Source organism: Tenebrio molitor, chromosome 5, assembly GCF_963966145.1.
Source record: "Tenebrio molitor chromosome 5, icTenMoli1.1, whole genome shotgun sequence".
NCBI classification, from domain to species: Eukaryota; Metazoa; Arthropoda; class Insecta; order Coleoptera; family Tenebrionidae; genus Tenebrio; species Tenebrio molitor.
Genome location: NC_091050.1, coordinates 24,810,866 through 24,836,946, shown reverse-complemented (window position 1 = coordinate 24,836,946; position 26,081 = coordinate 24,810,866). Strand labels below are relative to the sequence as shown.

At 34.3% G+C, this 26,081-nt stretch overlaps 1 protein-coding gene and 1 long non-coding RNA gene across 8 annotated transcripts in view; both read right to left on the bottom strand.

The window, feature by feature from the left end:
• Window positions 1–2,567: 2,567 nt before the first annotated feature.
• The window catches only part of LOC138131967 (pseudouridylate synthase RPUSD2-like), a 449,464-nt gene continuing 425,950 nt past the window's right edge, over window positions 2,568–26,081 (bottom strand). For 6 of the 7 annotated variants that reach the window (XM_069049259.1, XM_069049264.1, XM_069049261.1 and 3 more), the window contains 8 exons: window positions 24,434–24,521; window positions 17,984–18,206; window positions 17,219–17,306; window positions 8,928–9,148; window positions 8,684–8,874; window positions 5,318–5,545; window positions 4,950–5,260; window positions 2,568–4,897 (listed from right to left, as the gene is read on the bottom strand). In XM_069049259.1, the coding sequence (XP_068905360.1) occupies window positions 4,820–4,897; window positions 4,950–5,260; window positions 5,318–5,545; window positions 8,684–8,874; window positions 8,928–9,148; window positions 17,219–17,306; window positions 17,984–18,206; window positions 24,434–24,521 (1,428 nt within the window). In that variant the 3' untranslated portion in view covers window positions 2,568–4,819. Of the gene's footprint in view, window positions 4,898–4,949; window positions 5,261–5,317; window positions 5,546–8,683; window positions 8,875–8,927; window positions 9,149–13,676; window positions 13,765–17,218; window positions 17,307–17,983; window positions 18,207–24,433; window positions 24,522–26,081 lie in introns of all 7 variants that reach the window. The other variant, XM_069049260.1, reaches the window with a different exon arrangement.
• Window positions 5,547–6,528, bottom strand: LOC138131974 (uncharacterized). The gene is made up of 2 exons (XR_011159958.1): window positions 6,346–6,528; window positions 5,547–6,314 (listed from the first exon to the last, which is right to left on the bottom strand). It is a non-coding gene; the product is annotated as an uncharacterized lncRNA (long non-coding RNA).

The following is a 26,081-nucleotide window of genomic DNA, read 5'->3' as shown; positions in this document are numbered from 1 at the left end:
AAGTCGGAAAGCTATGAGTGTCTTCCGTCCAGCTCGTAGTTATCTCCAGTGCCGGGTGGTAGTTGTCTTCCGGAACAAGCACATCGTCTGCTTTAGCAACACGGCAGGACTTATTACACACAACTAAGTCTAGCAATCTGCCAATACTATTCACAATTTTGTTAAACTGTCTCATGTTAAAGAAATCTAAAAAGCGAGAAAAATGTGTATATATGGAGGATGTTGATGCATAACACCGCGATTGTGATAAAGTTAGGAAATCAGGCATATTAAAGTCACCTATAATTAATAGATTATTATCAAATAACATATCAGTTGCCATAAGGGAGTCAAAGAGAACTATATAGTCGTCGATTCTACAAGCCGGAGGAATGTACACTAGGCAAATAATGACGGAGCAGCTATCTAGGAAAATTCTGACCAGCAAGATATCAACATGTTTAGGCATCCTAAAGTCATCAAGATCATTAATGTGTAGGCAAACAGCCCTGATGGTCCTTCTCACTGCCAGCAAAACACCACCTCCCCTTCTATTACCGCAGGCAGAAAAATTTCTATCACATCTAAATAGATTATATGCATCCAAGTCTAGTACCTCACCATCCAGAACAGATTCAGATAGCCAAGTCTCCGACAGGGCTATACAGTCATACGGAGCTGAAATAGATGACAAGCGAATATTCTGTAGCTTAGAGTTAAGACCTCTAACATTTTGGTAATAGAGCACAAAGTTTTTTGACGCTAATCTAAGGGAACTGACAGATTCGGAAGTGACATCAAGACTAGAATGAGACATGTGGGACAGGGGAGTCTGCTATAAGGAGACACCAAATAAATCCTTTTTAAGTTTGTCGACTACCAGCTCATGTGCACGGCAATTCTTATAGTCCCAGGCAGCATGATCTACGGCAATTAATTCAGAGTTTTCAGAATTTTCTTTCGCTCGAAGGTTTACACAATTAACACAAGTCAAGGTTTCCTCTTTACAGTCATGTACATCATGATTTTTGGAACAACGAGGACAAATCACCTTATGTTTACAATTTCTGGAGGAGTGGTGAAAGCCATTACAAGTGAAACATCTAGTAACCTCAATCGCACTATAAATAGAACAGCCATTCAAACCTACTAGACAGTGCCCTATTCCTAAGGCTTTCTTATATGTTGTCATATCCACCTCAATTATCGCTTGATAGAGATTATCCCTAGAGCTTCTTATAGGATAGAACTTAGATACCTGATATTCAGAAGTATCATCAAAAATGTATTGATTCTGCCCGACCACATACTTTAACAAGTTCTCTCTGTTTATGTCCTTAGAGAAGCCAGCAACCCTTATCCTTGGACGAAAGGTTTTCACCTCACTGATCTCATATGCCGCTGATAGCCTATCTTTCGTCAGTTGCTTGATTTTTCCCGCATCCCCACAACCAAGCATCACACCACCGTCTCTGAGATTTTTAACTTTGCTGATATTTGCTGCCGACTCAACAGAGCTAAGGTTAATCAATACATCAGATTTAGTCTTATTAACAGATTGAGTTTTGTCCTCAGGTTTTATAATTATTGTATTTTGTGAATTTTTCACTAGGGTCTCGGCATAAGAGGCTCTAGCATCACTCGTCTGCAGACTAGTATCTTGGATAACACATTTTTGTACAGTTTTGTTGAGATTAACTATTTCATTGCGAAGCTGCTTATTTTCAGTACACAGAGTATCTATTTTTGCCTGCATTTCGGCAAGCCTACCCACTAAGCCGGCTAACTGATTCTGAATTATAACCTCTATTAATTCCTGCAACCGATCAGAAGGCATATGAATAGATTGAGAGTTGTCAGAAATTATGTTATCAAGGGAGCACGCTCCGTCTACCAGGGGGGTTGATTTTTTTTACACAAGATCTACATTTCCAAGATGTACATGTTCCCTCTTTCTCCATTAAGTCGAAGGTATCATTATCAATGCCTACGCAATGAATGTGAAAGTTTAAAGCACACTGCTTGCAGGAGACATATGTAGCACTCCCAATGTTCCGATTACACTTCTTGCATCTAACCATGTTAGAAATTGAACATGCTATAGTATAACGAGAGGAGAAAAAAAAATTAGGAGAAGATTAACAAACACGCACAGTCAGCCGATCAATGTGGGTCAGCGAACCTTAAGCAAAAACGCTTGATAGTCGCCGGCCTCAGCTAGTTTAGCAAAAAAGTCTCCGATAAGCCAATGCCGCCGAAACTTCACAGAACTAAACAATAAATTGGAACAAACTCACCATATAGTCCAACAAGTTGGAAACCGACTAACCAGACGAGGAGAGCAGCCTCTTAGACTCAAGATGAGTCCAAAATTATCGAAAATTGGGATCAGTAGACCACATCAAAGTTCAAAAAACCACGGAGCACTTTTCTTGCGCGATTTTTACACACAAAGGTAGGCAACGTTTTTTTTCTAATACGTAGATAATAATGAATTATGTGAATAAAATCATTTTCTTTACCCCGTGGATGAACTGGTTTGTTCGTTTTGTACATTCTTAATTACTGAAGAGCGAAAAAATAGAGGGTGATTTTTAAATTAATTTTATTACACACTGTACTACAATACTTACATAACTTCTACATTTTAAAATAACCTGTCATAGCTGTATAAACAATAATCATCACAGATTATAACAAGCTATGAAAAAAATATATATTAACAATATCGTAGCATTGCTACAACTAACGTATTGTAAATGTATAATGTTCCATTCACAATAAAAAAGAAAAAAACATTACTATAAAACATATACAATATGATGGAAATATTTTGTGAACGGTAACTATAACAATAAACGAGAAAAAAGTATAACAATATAATTAACACAATACTGTCTTTTATGATAACATACTTAATGTGCGAAAATCGTCAAATAATAATTAGTAAAAACACACCACGAGACAATAATTATGCGGCATTGCTTGTTTTATACCAAAATATTCATTTTGAGTGTTGCATTTTTTGATATCTCGCTTTCAAACTAGACTATGTACTTATATAAATGGAAGCGCAAAGCTTGCACATAAATATTTTAGGTTTTACTTTTATTGTACGTTTAAAAAATTATAAAAGCTATAAATATTGAATAATATTATTATTAAGCTCATTTTGAGATTGTATAATTTTTAAAATTCATTTACAATTTGTTGGCTAAGAGATATGCATAAAATGTAGTTAACAATTTAAATTCATGCAATTCAAACAATTATGCAACGCTAAATTATGTAAAAAATACGCATTTCGATCAGTGCACCAATTCGCTTCGTCCAAATCAACGTGGAAGTAAAGCAAATCTTTATACACGTAATGAGACTCAAACCTTTCGATTTTCTGCATATTTTCAAAGCGTAATGAATTTTTTTTTGAGTATACACCGCAAGCGCAAGATCTCGATTTTTTTTTCAAAATTTCATACACCCTAGTGACGATAATAAAAACTTATACTATTGTAGAATAGGTCCCTATAATTGTCATAACATCACAAAGATTAATTACATTACAGTTAGTTTTTGCAAAAATATATTAAAGCATAATTGATTATAAGTTATATAAAAATATTTCTGCATATTTTTTCCGAATCCCAAAATCTTTTTATACAATTAATTCGAGGAAGGTGAAACCGCTTTTTAATATATTTTTAGAAAAACTATCCGTTTACAAATAAACTTACAAATAATTTTATATAGCTACAGACGTAACCTGTATACAGTGAATGTTCTTATAATGTCTTTATTAAATTATATCATAATAAGTTAGCACTGACCCAATAAGTGTTAAGAGTTTAGTTGGAATCAATTAGTCTAACATCCCACGATTCAAGGAATGGAAAAAATAAATCGTTATTAAATCACACACAATGTTGAAGTTTTGTTAGCTCAAAGAAGTTTCAATCTGGTGCTTCACTATTCTTTAATTCAGACTAGCTTCAAGTAAATTCTCGGAATCTAAGTATCTAAGTTAAGCTTCCTACTATGAGTTCGCTCGATGGTACGGCTGATGGTCGTAAAATGAAAAACTATTAAAAAGTAGAAAAGCCTCACGTGAATTAATTATTAAACGGTGACAGTATGGGACTCACTACAGCCTACATTTCTAAAAAATACAACAATCCTTGTCAGTGCTTAAAATATATAATAATGATGATACTAATAATAATAAGTTAAAATTCGACTAAGCAAGGGTCCGAAAGCTGATATGGGAAGGGGATATTTTTGACAGAAAATCTGCAAATGATTTCTCACAACACACGTTCAAGGCACAATATGTATTCCAGTACTTTTATTGATGAGAAGAAAAGAAAATCTGCCGCCGCAACACCGGCAGACGTTTATACAAATCATGGCACTTACTGTAACGACTACAATAATTACAGTTAAAGTTTCAAGGTGACTCTTCATTTTTAGGTACGATATTATTATATAAAAATATTTGATTGCGAATTTCATTATACACTTGAATACTTGAGGCCAACCTTAAAAACCGTTCAGAGAGCACTGAAATACCTACGAATATGTGAATAAATGTACAGTAACGCAACGTGTCTCGTCTTAAAAATCTACAAACTTAACCAACATTACCCTTCGATCTTTGTTTGTCGCTTCAATTAATCAATTATTAAACCTATAATAATATGTAACGCAATCTAAAGAAATGATTGTTTTTTGGACCCTGCCTTTTGCTTGGGCTGTTTTACCCTACAATAATAATCTAAGAGCATGGAAAGACAGAGTGGATAAGAGATGCCTTATATTAGGGAAAGAAGTTGTGTCGCGATCATCACTCGGATATGTCTGGATCAACCCAGTCTACTCTTGCCCAGTCTGGAAGTTCCGTTTCGAATTCCCACCCAGGGCCCTGTAACACGACGATTCCAGTAATAAAATCCCTATCTCGACTGACGACTTACCCTGTATTTCCAAGCGTGTAAATACATAACTAAATCTTGAGGTTTAGGGTCCCGATACCGGACCTTACATTCATAACAGTGCTTATCGACCGTCATTTTGTCAGGATTAAAACTAAAATCTGGGGCTTCGTGACCCGTTTGAGTGGCGACTGTTACTTTGGCGTCTACATTCCTACTGGTGGTGAGGGATGATAAAGCTAAGGGATGCGGTGACGATTCGCACGGGATAGAAGAATTGTTGTCGCAAGATTCATCACACGGCGACGGCTCTCTCGACACTGGATCGGCGTCGTCGTCTCCCAGAACTCGATCTACGGTAAATATTTGATAAGTCAAAGAGTGGAACTGGTTTGCGGGGAGATAGATACCTTTAGGCACAAGAGGTCCAACCAAGGAATCGTCCAGGTCTCCCTTCCTGGGATTGAACATAGACAATTCGCTATCACCGTCCATTCCTAACCAGTTCTCTGCATTATGGATGTGTATGAGGTCACGTACTAATTCTTCATCCGTTTTTCCACCCAAATCTCCACCTTTGCCCTTCATAGGACCGAAAACTTCGTGGTTGTATAAGGGGTCATTCACCACGGGATAACCTAAGCATAATTTGATAAGAATAACAACAACAAACGAATCTTTAAAATTTAATACCGCAACAATTTTCCTTTGTCCCAGGAAACAATAAACGTAAAAAACCGGGTAACAATAAAATAGCTAATAATATAATTTCCAGTTAAATTTTCAAATCAGTTTTTATCAGAATATATTTATGTAACAGCAAATTAGATAATTCTTTAATCTGAGGAATAATCCGAATAAAAAAGCATATTATGTAGGTATTTAACAAAAAACAAAAAAAAATGTGATCATCAGAAACGAGCAATACAGTGCATTTTTTTTAACTGTTGCTATAGGGAATTGCATGGTAAAACTTATACCCCCTGTTAACTTTTGTTCTGATGAAAATATTTAAACCATTTTTGGAACAAAGTTGGAAGATTTTTTAAACTATCGGATAGATTACAATTCAATATCCTAAACTGTCGAAAAAGTTGTGAAATTCACGCATAGTTATCCGTGCATGAAGTGGGTCATTTTTTTACGTGTATTTTTTTTTGCATTGTTAGTAAGATCGAAACCATAGAAACCATACAAAACAGTGTGTGAAATGCGATTTCACGCACACGACTATTTCTGTGTTTCACTTCACGCACTGTTTTTTATTAGTTACCTAGCAATATGGTCACTGCATTGAAACTTCAGAGTTCCTTCAAAAATTTGAATTTGAATTTGTGAATCAATTATAGAAAAAATATTGTTTATATTTCGTGCGTGAAGATGTTTTTGTGCATTCAAAGGCTTATACTGCCTCGACCTTCGTCTCGGCGTAAAAGACCTTTTCATGCACAAAAAACACTCTCTTCACGCACTTAATATAAAAATAACTATTCTAGCGCACCGGAATAATAGTACGTCGAGCGGTCGCCAGAATAGTGTCCCTGTCGGCTCAACCAAGGTTGGTAGAACTGACTAATTTGTATAGTAGGTTGCCCCGTTGCCATTTAAAACAATAGTTTGAATACCCACCACCCCCACCCCCCCCCCCCAAAAAGTTACTAGTGCCCAGCAACTCCAAAAACATGAAAAACACCAAAGGATTTTTTTTAAATTGAGATACAGAGTTCAACTAAAGATCAAAGAGCCGGGGAAAGTTATTTTACATAAATCCATCTGTACTGTGTTTAACTGTTTAGTTAGGTAGTTGAAGTTTTAAATTAAAACAGTTTCCATGTTGTTTTATTAACTAGTCCTAAAAATCCTTTAATTAACATTTTCTCCTTTAACTTTACATAAATCTATTATTAAAGTAGTCAAAAATGATTTACATGTACGATACTGTAGGATACTGCTTTATTCTGTAAATTACTATTTCGAACATAAGTTTCGATTTCCTGCAATTAACTTGCAGACTTTGAATAAATAATTGTAGTTGTAAAAACTATGTAAAATGCGGACTTCTTGTAGAGAATAATAGTATATTAAAGAACGAGTTTTATAAGGGTTGATTTGGCGCACGAGTCCCAGGTGTAGAAAACGACCCGTAGGGGAGTTTTCTATGGGACGAGTGCGCCAATACCCTTTTAAAACCAGTTTTTTATGTTATTTTTTAGAATTTGCACCCTTGTTTTAATTTTTAAATAAAAAAATTTTTTTTTTAATTTTAGGGAATTTCGTATTAATTGGTAATTCAAGGTAACGGATGCAACTACATCTGCAACAGATGTTAAAAAGTAGAGTGTGAACGTTAATATTGGAAGTTTTGTGGTGTAATACACTGAAATATTGATAAAAATTTCATTGAAGTAAGTACAGTGTACTTTTATAAAGCCATAAACGACTCCTACTGACTGACGTTTATAGACGTATTATAAACGCAAATTCTAAAAAGCTATTTACAAAAACGTTTCTATACAGTTTTCTTCTATCTCGTTTAATTTTCTTGAAATTTCAAGTTAAAGTTTTAAGAACACGCAAATCACATACATTTTACAATATCAAAAGTTATTTACTCAAAAACGTGTGCAAGTTAAGAGCAGCAAATCAAAATTTATATTCTAAACATAGTAATTTATCCAATAAGTCACTGGTATTTTCAAATCTTCATTTAATTGAACTAAATTCCTTCATTCCTTTAAATTAAAAAATCGTGTCTAGACGTATCACTGAACTCCAGCTATAAACTTATTAAGAACCATGTAGTCTCCAGGGGAAACTATATTCTACAAAGTAGAGCCTGATGAAATCTAACTTTCATTAAAGTTTTTGTGCTTATAAAAGCTTGATTGATTTATGATATTACATTTACGTTAATAATAGCAACTTTTCCATTTATAAATTCTTTAGTGAAACGAATAATTCCATAATACAGATGCATCATTATTGAAGCCACATTGTTCTACAGAAACGTTTGAATCAATATCTATGTAAAAAGAGAAAATAATAATGAAATAGATTTGAAAATATATATTTCCAGGGACATAATTTGCCTCATAAAATGATAACAATAAGACTAGCTTAGCTAGAAAAGTAGTCAAGCAAAAACGATAATAGAAAAACAGGACATGACTAGCTTAACAAAACTTCTAAAAACAGAGTAAACTGGACAGAATATTATGATTGTGACGCTGCAGTTATTTTTTCATAACAAATACAGAGTACAGATAAAAATGTTGATAAATCATCTATACAAATGACCGCGAATTTTGATTAATTAGTTAATTACCAAAATTAAATTTTAATAATTCAATTCCAAAATGGCATCTGTTGCCATTGGTCGCTGTCGGTTAATAATAATTAGATGGTAAATGTCAATTTCTCGATGAATTACTATGTGTAATTAACCACCTAGACCTTCAAAAAATTAATTCTTCCATAAATTAATCTAGTTCTTGGTAAATTAATACCACTAATATTATTTCTTTAATAAAATAATTCTCAGTATTCAATATAACAAAAATGGGAGCATGGCATCGACGCCGGATTTCCTATCAATTCTATCATGTACCTATTGAAAATTCCTTTGCAAGCACTATGTATACTATATTATCTATTTTGCATTACGGCAATCACTCTTCTGTATTTATGTGTCGCTAAACGCCTCACATTAAGGAACCGAATTGTTGGTAATAAGTGATTTTTTCCGAAACTTCGCCGATTTGTCTGAATCCACTTACCTAAATACTGTAAATGTACCCTGATTTGATGCATACGTCCCGTTTTCGGTTTACACAAAACGATGCTGGTTTTTCCATTATAACCTAATTTTTGGAAGATAGTGTTGCAATCTTTTCCTTTGGGGGAAACCTTACAGACACCGATTTTATAACTGACCACTTCAATAGGCTCTTTACATTCTATTATTTCACTAAAAAATAACACAATGATAAATTTGCAAACATTCGGATAGTGGAAACTCACTCTGGGAACTCGCCTTCGACCCTACAAACATACTCTTTCTGCACCAGCCTATTCCTGATTTGGTGTTCCATTTGTCGGGCCTTCTTCGGCGACCTACCAAAGAGCAGCAGACCGCTCGTCAGTCTGTCCAGCCTGTGTATTGTCCTTAAATTCTTCAAGTTGTATTCTTTGGCAAGTATAAAAACTACGGTGTTATGTCGATACCTTCCGCAAGGATGAACCTAGAAAACCATGCAACTATTTTTGGAAGCGCCCTCAAATTACCTTGATCTAGTTTTTTTAACCAACAACTCAAAAACCTACCTGCGAAATTAGCATTAAGCAAAACAAAATATGCTAGCATAGTGAATGTGCCAAGAAGCATCAAAGAGATTCTCGGAAGAGCTACGGAAACAAAGTCAAAGGCCATGCAAATGTTTCTGTGTTATCTTTGTGAAAGTTAACCGGAAAAAGGAAAACTTAATACTAAAATACATATTCGTGTAATACGTATTCTTGCTGCACTAACAGTGTTCGTCTCGTGTAAGAATTGTTTCTGCGGCGTATATGTGGAATATCTGTATATTTGCAACTTGTCGCAACACGATAGAAATTGTTTTTCCTTCGACTGCAAATTTGTTAGAGAATAGCGGAAAGCGCTGCTGGAAAACTTCAATATCAGTGGGAATTTTTATATGTCACCAGTGTGGCCAATACGGCAAATCCACGACAAATACAGTCCTTGTCACTTCTCGTTCACAGAAAGGTTTCTCAAAATGACCCACACAAACTTTCTCAATAAGTCTCCTGCGAGTTCAATTCAAAAAATAAAATGAAATATCAACTCGCATGTTCGTTTTTCCAACAACACAAACAATTAAGAAAATATTTATTTTGTTCGAACATGAAAACAAGAATAATAGTAAAGTGAAGTAATTTATTTGATTGTGGAGTAATCAGCTTACTTGTTCAACAAATGGGTGAATACCTATCTAAAGCAGAAATGATGCTATTGTAGCCTGCAGTTGTAACACAGGTGTGGATTGTTAATTACGGAAAAATCTAGCCCATGAACTATTATAAACAATTTCTATTTTACTCTCCAGATTAGGTATGAGTGTGTGAAATGTTATCTCGTCTGATGTTTGTTCACGAAATTTCATCTACTATAAAGTATTTTCAGGTTCCCAGTTCCTTTATACAGGGTTATTCTAAATGATTGTAGTCGAAGTAGGCGTGAAAACTGAATGTAAAATTTATAGTTGCCGCTCCACATAAAAAAACATGAAAATGATGTGAATAAGTGACTCACACCGTTCACACACGGGAGTTAAATTGGGTGCAAAACAACTCAATATTTTTAACATTGATTGCAAAACAACTCAATTTTTGTGAATTCAATCAAAAATAAATAAAAATATCATCGCATTTTTCACCTAAAAAATGACAGTGACAGCGACATGAAAGCGGCAAAAATGTAATAACATGGGCATGGCCTACTTCGACTACAATCATTTAGAATAACCCTGTATATAAACCTTCCAAGAACTCTATAAGGTTTCACTTAATGAAAACAGCGAGGACGATGAGAGACTTCTAATTTTTACGATAAATCTGATCCTCGCAGATGCCTGCATTATTGACACCAATTTACTCTAATAACAAAAAAAAATCTTACTACTAACAATAAATTTACTACAACTCGTAATACGGACTATATGCAAAATACTCCTTTTTTTGGAATTTTCAGTATAATATTTTTCAATCGTTCTTTCTGTTTTTGATTCAACGAAGTTTAGAAACATTATTAAATTTTTTGAATTAGTTTGAAATCTTACGTTATAACATTTAAACTGTTACTATTTTACAGACTTATAAGTTGCTTTGACTAAGCAGCACTAAATTGTGCTAAAAAAGAGTTGTTAATATAATCACTCTTCAAGTAATAGCAAATTAAAGGGATTATAAGGTTCCCAACATGTTATATACCTACAAGCGTATACTATTGTACAGGATGACTGACGAAAAACCTTTGACGCTGTATCTTACTTATTATTTATCCGATTTGAATAAATGACACATCAAATGAAATATGTAATTCGAAAAACACTTCATTATTATCCTATTCGATATTTTCTTCGACATCTATTTTTTGACAGACGATAGCCAACTTTTTTTTTTCAAATTACACTCTATATATTTTTTTATTCGTTCTTATAAAGAATCTTCTTCTGAATATTCTTACATTAAAAGAAAAAACAAAAAATGTATTTTAAATGAAAAAAATTGAAAATCAAAAATGAAGTAATCTAATTTGTAAACAATACAAAATCTATTCTAGTTGCTCAAAATGTCCTCAATGCTGTTGCAGACACTGTCGATACCTTCTAGAAATGCCCACCTTTGCATTCAGTAAAAAATTTCGGGGTTTTTCCTGGCATACTCGCACTATCTTTTTTCTTAACTCTTTTTGGGTATCTGGTGGGGTCAAATAAACATTGTCTTGAAAGTTTCGAATGAATATAAAGAAATCCAATGGATTCAAATCTGGGGATCTAGCGGGCCATCGAACAGCTCCATGAGCACCCATTCGTCGTTCACCAAAATGATTTAAATTATTTAAAAATACAAAATTCATGCGTGCATTATATGGTATGCTTATTGCTTATTTCGTTTGATAATAAATAATATGATATTTTGTTTGATTGAGACTGCTATCTCCAAAAATGCCACATCACAGGTTAACACTAAATCGTCTTTGAAAATTTTCTTCCACAGCAACATTATAATATTATTATTATCAAACTGTTTTGACAAATGAATACTCAGAGCTCACTTAGTCATTTCGAGCATTTAGAACAAACTTCTCTCATGTTTATTTTGGTCACTTGATTTTTAAATATTGTACATTTACTCTTTAATTTCTTGACTTTTGTTTAATGATAATGATAATGGGTATAGTTCTTTGCATTTTTATATTCAGAAGACAAATCTCTACAATACTGAATAAAAAAAAATGTACAGTGCTATTTGAAAAAAAGAAACTGATGTTCATCCGTCAAAAACTGGACGCAATATATTTTTTTTATTTAGTTGCTATTGAAGTGTTTTCAAAATTATTTCATTTGATGTGTCATTTATTCAAATCGGATAGAAAATAAGCAAGATACAGCATCAAAGGTTTTTCGTCAGTCACCCTGTATATTATGTTATTAGGAGCAAAAATTAAGCTATATCTGCTGAGGCTCCTAGTTTGGCTGCCGAACGAAGCGAGTGATTTTGAGATTTTGTAAGTATGTTTTGCAATTATGTACAAGTTTCTTGATAAAATCTTAATTATTCACTTCAGCTTTCAATATGTGAAATTCAGAAACGAATTTGTTAAAATTTGAGTTAGGAATTTAAAATGATTTAGCTAGTTTACATTATCTGCCGCTCGTAAATGGAGATAATAACTTTATCTGCCGCTCGTCAGCGGAGATAATAACTTTTGGATTATCAATTCAGCAGCATAATGTCATATTTACTGACGTTTGAAGAAAAAAGAATTTGCATTAGATGAAACCGTATGACTTCTCGAATTGATATACTTTACTGTGACATTTACAACTAGGACATTTGAAGGCTTTAGTGCACTTAATTTTAGCTTCAAAACATTTCACCTACTTAATATTTTAAATATACAGGGTTATTCTAAATGATTGTAGTCCAAGTAGGCGTAAAAACTGAATCTAAAATTTATGGTTGCCGCTCCGTATAAAAAACATCAAAATGATGTGAATAAGTGAGTACACACCGTTCACACACAGGAGATAAATTGGGTGCAAAACAACTCAATATTTTTAGAATTGGTTGCAAAACAACTCAATATTTTTAGATTCAATCGTTAATTGAAAAATAATAAATAAAATCCTCATCACCGCACTTTTCACTAAAAATTAACAGTGACAGTGAAAAAAATTGACAATTCACATGAAAGCGGCAAAAATTTCATAAAATGGTCATGGCCTGCTTCGACTACAATCATTTAGAATAACTCTGTATATTAATTAATTTGCAGTGATTATTTCTAATAGCCTATTATTTAAGAGATTGGCGTTTTCAAATTCTTCAAAAACGCATTAGAACGAGTGTGTAAATACAAGTTTTCATCTTGTTTTTGAAAATAAAACAAAGCATAAAAATCTCTTACTGACATTTAAGTTATTATCATAAGAGCTACAAGCGAAAGTTTATCAAGAAAATCTAAAGTTCATTACGAAATCCTCTTGGGTAATTTGGGAACCTTCAAACTTTCAAACGTTCTAAACTTACTTCGGCAACATTGGAAATATCTTTGAAATAATTCGCATTTTCACCGGTATTGTACCTCAGGTTGTTACGTTGAAGTTTCCTTGCTGATGTCTTCACGAATGATCCTATCATTCATGAAAAATAGTTAAATCAAAACAGTGGACCGGAACAGTGTTTGAAGATGTGATGTGGAGTGATGTTTTGGAGAGTGGACTTATTAATTTTAGTATCAATTTCAATACAACTTCATAAATCAATTTTAAATAATGTTTGTGAAATATATGACCAACGAAACGGGTAATTCGTATTACCGATGTATTTACGGTTGGACACATCATGCTGTAATGAACAAACGCTGTTCACACCATACATTTATTTAATTCGGATTATCAGTCACAAGGTTTGGGTTAATTCTTTGGACCAGTACTTCTTGGTGTTGGGCAAGTTTGAAGTATGACCGGAGCACACTGTACTCACCGGTAACGAACACGGTTTATCCAAAACTACTAAGTCCTCGTCAACATGAATTAGCTTGATTGGGTTTGCTAACACAGGAGTCTCATGTCTGTAATGAACCAATAACATCAGACTTTCATGTGGCCACCTGCGTCTCTCTCAGTATTTGTTCTGTATCGAATAGGCCCGTGCACATGAAAAGATTTAATCTACAAAATTGATCTCTGTTTAAAAAGAGACGTGCTGATGTATGCTTTGTTCTATTATTTTGTCAGGTTAGCGTCACGGCGTGGTGGTGCTTTGTTAGAAGACTATACTGACACAAGTCACAACGTCAGTGTTAAAATACAAGACCTCTCCATTTAAAGTATTCACGATTTTGCCCGTTGATGTGCAATTTTCGCGCAACATAATAAAAAAAAAGTTAAATGGTTGGCATGCGAGTTAAACATTTCTAAATTATTTACATCCACCTCATTAAACGCAGAGTAGAAGTGTAACACCAGGCAAAATACGATACTTCATCTGGGTACTAACTTGTCAACCCTTTTATAGTTACTGTCGCCATGTATCACGATTAAAATGTAATGCAAGGCAAATTCGCCAGCGATATGGCTGTTTTATGAAAATGGCGTTCAAACGACTTTTTCTACTTACAGAAAGCGAAAAATGTTCAACAAGTGTGCATCGTTCGTATTCCGTCACTCTTTTAATATGTTATTAAAAAACGTCAGTTCGTATTGTGCGCTTCTGATCCACGTGTGAATCTAATTTTCAACAACAATAACTGTGACAAAACCTGAAAAATTTTACAGAAAAAGTTAAATTATGCCTCAGCATGTCTCAACCATTCGGTTGATTGGAAGGTGATAAAAGGGGAGCGTATTGATTTCTCCGGTGTTATCACTGATCAAAAGCATCGTTGAATTTAAGAGAGTGGTATTATTAAAAAACTTATTAAGAATATGCGACGTGTAATTAAATTTGATACGTTTTATTATGGATACGGCGGAGTGGCTGCTTTATAGGGTTAATTTAAACAGAAACAAGTGGAATTTTTTTTCAGGGCTTATTCTTATCAAAAATTATAGTGCCCCTATTCCATATTTAAATTATTTGCACAGTCATAAATAAAAAATTAGAATTTTTGTAGACAGAATGGCAAAAATTTTCATTCTGCGCATGTGTATCTCCTACGTGTCAAATAACTAGTTAACTTTTTTGTTGTTTATGTTGATCTAAAAAGTCAATCCGACTTTATCGTTCATTTAGATGATCGCAGAAAAAATATAGTGTGTGACACGCGCGAGATATAAATATACCTATTATTTAGTAAATTCGGAAAAGTGCTAATTACTCACGAGTGTGAAGCGATCACACGAGTGAAAAATACATCTTTTCGCATGTGTTACACACTATAGCTTTTTCTACGATCACGTAAATGGTTGTGGAGTAAAGGCGAATTGACAATATGACAAACAGTTAAAAGGTAACGACTTTATTTTTTAAATTCTGGATTAACATGAGAATGAGACTGAAACTTTCAACAACAGGTATTTCTTAAACTAAATAGAAATCGTAAAATACCGATTCTGTATTATAATGATAACATGTTGCTCCTCTTTGAATACAAAATATGTTTAACGAACTGTGTGCCATGAAGTGTTATATCTTAATTAAGTAAACTTCTCAAAATTTTGACAATTACATATTACACTAGCTGTAAAGAAACCAACCGCCCTGTTTTCCTGGTGTTGCTTTACCATCAAATGCTCAAGGAATTGACTATATCGCTTTTTCGTTTCGTTTTTTGGAGATCTCGCGATCCGGGCATTACTTTTTAAATCCCACCATACAACTCGATAAATCCTGTGAAATTAATTAATATTTTAAAATAGTAAGGAAAAAAAAACGTGTATCTTGGAAACGGAGTTTCTGTTGGGATTTTAGAGGTCAGCAATTTTCCCTCGAATTCCTATGAAGGGGATGAAAATTGTTCGTGGAAAGGCAATATCGTTTCGAACTTTGGTTCGCTCTTATTGCGAGGACAGTTGAGTGATAAGAATCCCAATTCACCCTTTTTTAAGTAACATTTTTAAACCTTGAAAATATACAATGGCGAGTTTTGTTGTAGGATAATTTTGTAATTCTAAGCAAAGGTTGACTAACAAGTGGACTAATTTGATATTTAGAGAATGTTCGTGGAAAATCACATGAACCTTAAAAAATGAATTATACAGGGGGTGTTTTTTAAATGCTAGTACAAAAAAGACTTCGTTTTCGAGATAAATATAAATTAATTTTGGTTAAAACTGTCAATGCGCTACTGAATTAAAGGTAAGTAATTAAAAACGTATTTGGAGTTGTCAAGCAACAATAATAATTTTGTTGTATTTTTGTTTATAGCATTGTTGGGTTGCACCCTTTATCTTTCGAAAAAAACGACGAAAGCACCTATTTCTTCTGACAACCGAATTAATTTTTTTAAATTAAAGTTAAATAAAGTAATTCAAAAATTTCCAAGAACATTCAGAGATAAATTATTATCATAGTGAATAAAAAATTATGTAGTTAAAGAAGGTTTCTTTGTATTACTGTTCATCAAATGAATAACCTGGATTTTTAGAAATGTTTATACAGGTGGCCCAGAACGAACTGCTCAAAATTTAGAGCAGAGTTTAGATAGTTTAGGGATGTTAATTTCGTTTCAAATGATTTTCAAGCTTAAATAATTACAGACGATTAAAATTAACCGACAGATAGCCTGCTGAATTAAGCTGTATTTAATACCTTCATATTTAATACATACAGGATTATTCACCAGTAATAATGGGCCTTACAAACATTGAAACGCAACCAGTTATACATTTTAATCGCCTTCGTGGATCATTTATATTTATTAAAATAGTATATTATATTATAAGTGATAGAAATGCATCATTATACAAGAGTGAGAATTTTGACCGACCAGTGCCCTTGCGCACGAGTTTCATAATGGCATTTCGATCACGTGTGATATACGACGTTTTATCTTACAGCTGCAACTATTGCAAAAAATCCAAGAAATGAAGTTTCATTCAAGTAAAATGACAGCTCTCAAATTTACTCACTGGTGAGTACTTTATCTCACTTGTGATTAAAATTTGACATCTGTCACCGAAAACAATGGTCTAAGGTAGCTCAAAAACTCCACCTGTAAGATAAAATATGTAATTTATTTACGTTTCACAAGTTCAAATATAAAAAAAAATTTAAATAACGAAACGGGTTTTTCCAGTTCCTGTTTTAGTAAAAATTTGGAAAATTAGATAGGATCATGCACGACTACATAATGTAAGTTGTCGGAGGAAAAATCAACATAGTTCTGTTCCGGATAAAGGATTCATCAAGAGGATTTCTGCAAAATGAACGAAACCAGTCGGAGAGAAATCCCTCAACACATCACAAAGATGGGCAAGTGCAAAAACGTTATAAATATTAAAATCAAGCTGCCGTGCATCTAAATTAGCCAGTAGACAGTAACAGCAACAGATAGTGATAATGGCAGTCTATTGGCCACTTACAGGGATAGAGGCAGGTTTGTTGACCACCACAATGTCCTCATCCATGTGTACAATGGTGATGGGTTGGCTAGTGACGGGCACTTCATGTCTGCAACATTACAGGCTCAGTACCTCTCATGGTACGGCAAGCTCCTCTCAAACACAAAAAAAAAACAACAAACAGGCCAAATAATCGGTAGGTAACAGATCACACTTTTCGTTTCTGTGCTGTTAAAACGTTAGTAGTTCGTAGTGGCAAATTAGTAGTAAATAAGGATATCATCCTCTAATTAAATCAGTTATTTTGGAGGCATGCACGGGTATTATTTTAAGGCATTCTGTACAATCGCTTGTGTCCACGGACTCAAGCGGATACATTGGTGAATCCATTGAACTAGCATCACCACCACAAAGAACCAGAACGTATGTTAAACAGTACACATCGGGAAAATTAACCCAACAAACTGCAGGTATTAATTGCGCCATCATCAGTTCGGCATAAAGCTAATTGCTGATTCCACATAACAATCAGAATCATAACTGTGCAAACATAACATCGTCAAAAATTAACAACGGTCCGAGGCTTTTGTATTAAAATTATTGATTGCGGATAATTCGATTTCGGTAATTTAGGACAACAGTAAATTCAGCTGGCTCATGGAAAATAACTGATTTATACTAGTGGATTATCGCGGATATGCAATATGTAAACAAATGTTTAAATCAATTAAAAGAACGAAGCGTCCAAGTTTAATAAAAATTTAAGGCCAAAGACGTTCTACATACCTATGAACTACGTTGGCTAAAAGGTCGTTATGTTTTAGCTTGTAATCAGTGGGGACTTTATCGTAATTAACCGTTAAGGTTCCTGCTTGGATGCACCTTTCGTATTCTTCGGCTGGGTGCGCACGAAATTCCCTGGCAAATACGTCCAAAATTCTCTCGCCGACCCATCTTCCCTTGGTAAACGTTGTGAAAGTGAAGTAGTACGGGTACACTTTCCTTAGCCCTTTAAAGAAACACATCATTAATGCGGAGAAATAATAAAGGAAAGACAACATTCCTTAACAAGACGCATTTTCCGTTAACTTATTTATTTCCTTAAACATTTAAATTCAATTTATTACTAACGAACCTACTGGATTTATGTGCCACTGAATAAAGTACTTTGGGGCATATTAGCGGATGATTATTTCGTGTAGTTTATTCGCAAAAGAATATTCTAACAATAACAATACAACAAATTCCCTGACAAAAAGTTCGTTTATTGAGGCGTCACTTTTAAGTAGTCAAGATCGACAAAGCCAATATAGCCAAAATCTCCGTGAAGAATTTATTCTAATATATGAAATTATGAAATTTTCAGAGCTAGTCAATAAGACTGATTACGCATTTACTGGGGGTCAGGGTTAATATGAGGTTACATCTATTTACACTTGTAAATGGAAGTTGTTGACAATTATAGCATGTCAATTGTTGCTATGACATTCTAGTAAAAGTTTTATGTCCACTCAACTGAAATTACACGTGATTACATGATAAATTCAGTCTGTCAAATCTCCAAACAGTAATACTAAGGTTCAAAAACTGTCTGCCTAATAAAGTTTCGACAGCAACAAATAGATCTAAGTAGCTAGTCACTCATAAGTTACCTATTTTAGTTATTTCTGGTAAAATATTAAATCCAACCTATTCAGTATTATTATAATTAATTTTCTCTTTTTGCAGTGACTTTAAAATTAAAGTGTTCATTAAAAAAACACATCATGTGCATATTATTTTTTCGATGTTTTTTTTTTAATTTTTATTGACTAACAAATGGCTAATAATCATAATAGGAAAAATACAACCTGGTGGGTTGGCAGCTCTGTAGGTACGTTAAAAAGTTTCACATCTTTTATTTCATAAAAATCTGCAAAAGTGTAAAATAAAATATTTGGTCAACCGAACAGTCTAATACAAATGTCTTACGATGGGTATTTTACAGCACGACAACTATATTTCAGGCATGAGGCAAAGCCGAGTCCCTGGTTAGTTAGATCTATCATACTCTCATGTAAATAACTATTACATCCTGTTTGTAAAAAGGCGCAAGCAAAATTTTTATCCTGTTTCCTCGAGTCACAAAGAAATCTCGTTAACAGATTGTGGTTTCCAAGTTTCACAGTGTAATATTATGCTATATTCCCAATAATGCTGCTCTTTTATATGTATGTATTTTTGCCGTTTCCATGGTATCCTAGAATACGAGTATATGACAATTCTCTAAACTCGAAGGACAAATTTAAATTACTTTTACAACTTTTACGACTCTAAAATTGAACTATGAATTTTCAGAAAGAAATTGCCTAACTGGTAGCTACGAGTATGAATTGTTTGAAAAAATTTCACAAAACTTTATTCGCTATACAATAGGGTCGATTAGAATAAAAAATGTGTTGAGATCTTTGCCAAAATAGTATTCACTTCCGTTTAGCAGGCAGCAAATCACGAAAACATATCGTTAGCATTATGAGATTTATGGTAAATTTCAGGTCAATTGGAATGTTGGCATTAGGCTTGCTTTGGCTTGTTAAGAAAATTGCCCAACTTTATTTTTAACCGCCATGATACGAGCAAAAAGTCATTGCTAAAATGATTCTAGATTTTCTTATTAAGCTGACGAATGCTGCGAGATTGTAGTAACTTGTTGATAAAGTAACAAGGGGAATAATTTACAGTTGCCACGTGCAAATTAATGTGTCTAATTAATGTTATTAATAGTGTCAACAACGGCAGATTCAGGAGCCGAGTGGACAATTAGTGGAAGCACCTCCGGCGCTGTCCTATTCCTAGAGACAGTCACCTTTGTGAATTCAGCAAGTGCAAGTGTAACAGATAAATTCAGCTCTTTAGCTAACAACCTGGCAATAATATTGTTTTTCAATCGAACAGGGAATCGTACGTGACGAAAATTCGCAGCTTAGATTTGGAACAATTTGGCTTTTCGACCGTTCTCCACGCTTCATATAAGTTCGCCGCGATAAAGACAAAGTTTCAACAGAGCTTTTTTGTAGTAAGGATATGAATTCGTGAACTTTGTTGTACGGCAAGATGTGAGTTTTCGATGCGGTTTCATTGAATATTTACGGATAAGGATATTGTTCATTCTGCTCACGAATCCCGTTTGCGAAAATTTCTGTTAGAGCAGGAACTAGAATTGCAGTATCCGGGTCACTCTTAGTTCGGGTGGAAACTTATTTCGCACAAGACCAGAAGTCGCGCCGTTATTCGTAACGAAGCGTTTTTCTTGCAGTTTTATCAAACAAAACGACTCCGCCACATACGAAACACGTAGGTAATTTAAATTTCCGCCGCCACCGCTGAATCACGGTGATTCCCGGTTACGACTCCGCATGAATTTTAGTGAAATGAACAAAGCGTCATGTACAACAACGGTGTGGCGGCGTAAATTCCATTATTAGTTTGGGCTCAATCTAATGAAACTTTGGAAGTGTCTTCAGACCCGCGACTCTATTTAGCAGCCCACAAATACATAAAATACAAGCGAACGTCTGCATTCCCGCGACAAGCCCGGATTTTCTGTGCCAAGTCCGGAACAAATTGAAAACGGTGCACTACGAAAGACATTTCCTGAAAACTGACGAGTGAACTCGAACAACCATATTCCCCTTTTCACAGTTGTCAAATTCGTTCTGCATTTACACTCCTCGCAAAAATATTACACCATCGCTATTACTATTCTTAAAGCCTGGTAATATCAAGCAATAAAATAAAAGAATATAATAAGAAGATAAGAACAGAGTTGTTAAGGAGAATGGAGCTTTAACAATAAATAAAATAACAAGTAAATTACAAGTAAAAAAACAGTGCTCAAACAATCACTTGTTATTTTAATATGTAGTGATATTTTGTTAAACTTCTTTTCTGAAAAAAAATTAAGCCAGAGGAAAAATAAATTTACGAATACGAGAATGAATTATTTTCATTCAAGAAATGTTTGTCTATTTTGATCGCTGTCAAATATTAATTTCAGCCATGCAAATGACAGCGGTATTTAATGCATTACCGAGTGCAATTATGAAATATGTATTGCCATCGACAGCAATTTGATTGGATTACATTTTTTGAATGAAATAGTCCTTATTATTTATTAATAATTGCTGTAAATGTTTATTTATATGAACTAAAACATACTGTAATAATTCGAGACGGTTAACTACTTAAAAAAAAAAACCTGAAAAACAAAACTAAATTGTTTTTAGAAATATTAAAAAGTAGTTACCATCAGACACGTGATCAACACATGTTACCAGATTTCAGGAAAGGTTTTAATTCTTCTGGACTATTACAAATTTTTTGTGACTGTCTTTGATCAGTTAATTTAAAATAAGTTACACTAGAAGTTGAGAAATAATAAATATTATTATACTCATGTCATATTGTGAGGAAATTCCTTAACATTGACACAGAACATAAAACACAAAAAAGTCAAAATGTGGAGGCGAGACGCCGGTAATTATGTTGATAAGCACTGCACTATTACTTGATAGTATTATCCGTAATAGTGTATGTACTCCGGCAAAATTGCCGTGCCGCCGGGTGGTGGAGGGTCAAGTAATAAAGCATAAACATTGCATAATATCGGGGGCTCATTTAAATTTATCTTCAAAGCGGCATTGAAGAGTCGATTGTGAACGCGCCACGGATTATACAACGTGTTTCACGTAAGAGTCCGAGCTAAACCCAACACAAAATACATCTGACAATGGGAACTAAATTATTACAAATTATAAATTGTGGTTTTGGACACCCTTAACTAACACAATCGCTGGAGAGGTTTTCCACAAATGTGTGAAAATGCGGAAATTTAAAAAAAAACAGGATATCTCAACTTTTTTTTTGTCAAAACATGATTTATTACACCTAGTTACTCATGAAAATCGAATATTGGGTTTCATTTTAAGATCGTCAGGCTCGTACTCTTAAGTAAAACACGTTGTAGATCACAGATCAGTTGTTTAAATCTAATCTCACTTTTTGTGTTGTTTGTGTTTTTACTCTGCAAACTGATGAGTGGTGCGTTCACAATCGACTGTTTTAACGCTAAATTTGAGGATAAATTTAAATGAACACCCGATACTTGTAGTAAGTGTAGTAAACTGTATTTTTTATAAAGTGTGGAGCAGATATTATTTTACAAAACCAGTCCGAGTCAGATAAAAAATACACTGATTATAAATTGATGTAATAAATTCATGAATACATTTACCTACTTGGAAGCGATTTTTTATTTAAAAATGTAGTTACTTGGAACAGCTTTCTGTCTCCAGTCTTGGCCATACCTTTAATTAAGATCAGCAACAACTTGCTCACTGGTCTGACCTGGCCAACTCTGACGAAATGTTTTAATAAAAGTATTGAATTTAATGAGCCATATTATAACTGACGAGAATAATTTTAATACGATCGCGGACACAGTTTTGTTCAATATTAACAAAAAGACCCTGGAAAGTTTTGGTTCTTAGGCCGCTAGAGGAAAATTTAAATCACCTCTCCACAACCTTTTTTTGCCGGTTTATGTTGAAACTCAAGTTTGACAAGAAGTAAAAGATCAATTTATATCAATTTCGTCGAGTGCCGTAGGTAATGAAGAATTGGTATTTTCAAAAATCGATCACCTGCAGTTGTCCCATTTAGCTTTGTGTTGGGGTTATGTTACATTTACAAATTTAATTAAACCGTGTAACTGTTCTAGAAATATTATCGAATTCTTGCGTTTGAATTTCAATAAACGAGTGCCCTTTTAATACGACTTTGAACAAGTGTTGAAAATGTTTCGTAGCGTTTTTTTTATTTTACTAATTAGCATAATGAGCACTACTATTATTACTGTTAAAAAGGCAGCTGAGTTAAAACTCAGATGTTACAAATAATTTTTACAAAAAATAAGTACCTACTTGTAATGGTATAATGATGCAGAAGTGACCATTTTTGTGTGGAGTGTAATACTCGTACATTAAGTGGAGTGGGTTACTAAATTTCTGAACAAATTTAAAGCAAATGGCTTTAACGTAAAGGCCGATGAAAATGTAATCATGTAATGACTTCTTAAATGTTGTAAATCTTAAAAGATAATTCGAGAGTTTAAACTTTTCGTGTAAGAGACTTGCTTGCCATTTGGTTTTAAAACTTCTCACTTTGACAGCATTAGTCTTGAGTTACTGATGTGTATTTGTCATTCATTAAATTTTGTTTGAACCCAATAATTAATACGTAATAAGATGCCGACGACTATTATATACTTTTTTAAGTGATCCAAAATTTGTATGGGTTTTCAACGCCAGCTACGATAATCATTTATAATGACCCTGTATAATATATTAGAATTAAATATACACTCTAGAAACGAAGTTTCCTATGTCTTGTCTGGTGCATAGACGACTCCTGGTTCTGAGGTGTTTTTATTTTTCAAGACTGGCGATATATTCGGTGATTGGTAATCATTCCAAACTACAAAACAACCCACAACGGTGCTGCAATTTAATTTTCAGTGTAATTTGTGTAAAAATGAATAGAAGCCCACATATTGTCATCACATTGCGGCACATATCAAAAATAAAATTACTGTGAGCAAATTATCTATGCTTCCAAAGTATAATTTTCCATTGCTCCCACAAGTGACATAAAAAAAATTGTTAGCGAATTAACCAATGCCGCTAAATTACAGTTTTGGCGAGTAATGATTTTATTTGCCTTCCCTGATCAATCCCAATTTACATTTGACGTTTTGATGTTCATACGACGCGGTTTCCAACTTTAAAACTCTTACGAGGAATGTAAATTGTACTTTAATGAAGAGCGTTCAAAAAAGTGATTTAAATGTTAACGAGTTTCAAACAGCAATTAACAACAAATTTAAAAGCAGAAAAGAAAACTGAAGATTCGAGCCAGATGTTGGCAAGTTTGAGGATTATCCCCATCTCGCGTCACGAAATAAAAACACATTAAAAATCATCAACAGTTAGGCGACAATTTAAAACCTGTTGACAGTGGCGATAAGTTGTTTGACAACCAATTTAAAATTAGTGCTCACAGCTTTGTTTGAATGGAGCGGGTCCATCTCGCGGCAAAATTGGATTTTCCGCCTCCAGTGGTGAAAGATAACTGGGGACTGGGGGCGGCATCGCGAACACGAATCACGCATTTCAAATCAGCATCTATTTTCATACTTACCGTTTTCGATGTAGTAAGACGTTTCGTTGTAGCGATCGTCCGTGAAGCCCGGTCGTTTGGCTTTCAGAGCTTTGGTTTCCAGTTTCGCCTGAAAAGAAAAACACAATGTTACTGGTTGTAGAGACTAAAAGCTGGCATTGTCGACGGCGATGCTGAGTAATAAAAGTACTCCATCAGGCGCTTTAGCAGACAAAACGATAAGGGAGAGTGAAGTCGCTCAAAACTACGGTTATTTTCACCCGACGGCAAGAGTGTTAGGGTCGGTGTGTACGTCTAATCCCTCGGCAAACAATTGAGCTCAACACGTTCTCTATGCGACTTAGTCATGTCAATAGATTTGAGGAATACTTTAAACATGTCCTCTCCCTAGGGCGAACTCGACATGTCCACGGGGAACGTTTTGTTTGGGTTTGGGCGTAAATTATTAATCTGATACCCTTTGATAAACTAGGTATCAAAGTGGCGCAAGGATTTTGTGGACAGATCGAGTTAAGTCTTGAAACCATCGCTTTTAAACTCTGGTGAGGGTGTATTATCCCAAATGGTCTGAAATCCACCAGAACTGCACTAACAACTTCTCGATTGATGTAACACGCAAGCTTGCTCCCGAGTCAACTTGATTTTAACGTACAGACGGATCGATAATAAGGATCTGGTGCCAAATGTAAACCAAGTGTAAGAAAATAAGCAGGAGGTGCTGAAACTTATTTGTTGGCCAATACCGTTGATCTCGTGAACACATTCTAAAGTTATTCCGACGGTACAAAAAATGTTTGCTTCATAATGCATGCTATAAACAAATCATGAAAACATAATAGCTGATGTTTAAAATGGAACAGGTAGAGTTGAAAGTTACATGTTATTTTCTTAATGAAAATTTAAACTGATATTTAATTAAACAGCAGATGCACAGTAAGGTGGAATACACTATACACACTGTAAATCTTTAAAAATCTTGAGAAAACATTATCTTGGCAACGTTACCTTGCGCAGCAAAGCTGACTAATTCAGTAAAACATATTCCAAGAAACGGAGAGTTCTTGTTGCATACAGTGTGACTGTGAAAGTTGTGCAGATATTTTAACCAATGGTAGGACTCCACAAAAGGTAACGATTAAGCCAATAATGTCTTATACAAATGTTGGAAGCAACTCATTTTATGAAAAAATGGGTCAAAAAAATCATACTAGACTTTTTTGTTGTCATTTAATTCAAAGTCACTTTGACGAGAACCTAAATCTTAACCTCAATTTAAACCACAAATGGCTTCCACCAACCTGGAGAAAATCGATATGGTTTTGATGTATGGCGAAGCCTTTGGATATTCAGAGCTAGCACAAAAAATCTACGGTGAAAGGATACTTCCCAATGCACGAACCTTTATAAACGTTGTGCAGCATCTTCGCGATTTCGGACGTTTCGAAAAGAATAAGCGCGATCTTCCCCAGCAACGAGGAGATCGTATTTTAGTTGCAGAAGAACAAAATTGAAAGCTACGAACAAGTGCTCGGCGTCTTGTAAATCACCTGGGAGTTTCTCAGTTTGTAGTTTGGTGTTTGGCTGCGAGTTCAAAACGCCGCTTAGGAAATTTGTCAAAATAGAGGCATTCTGAATCAAGTTCGGCTTTCTTGGGCACGTCATGCTGAAG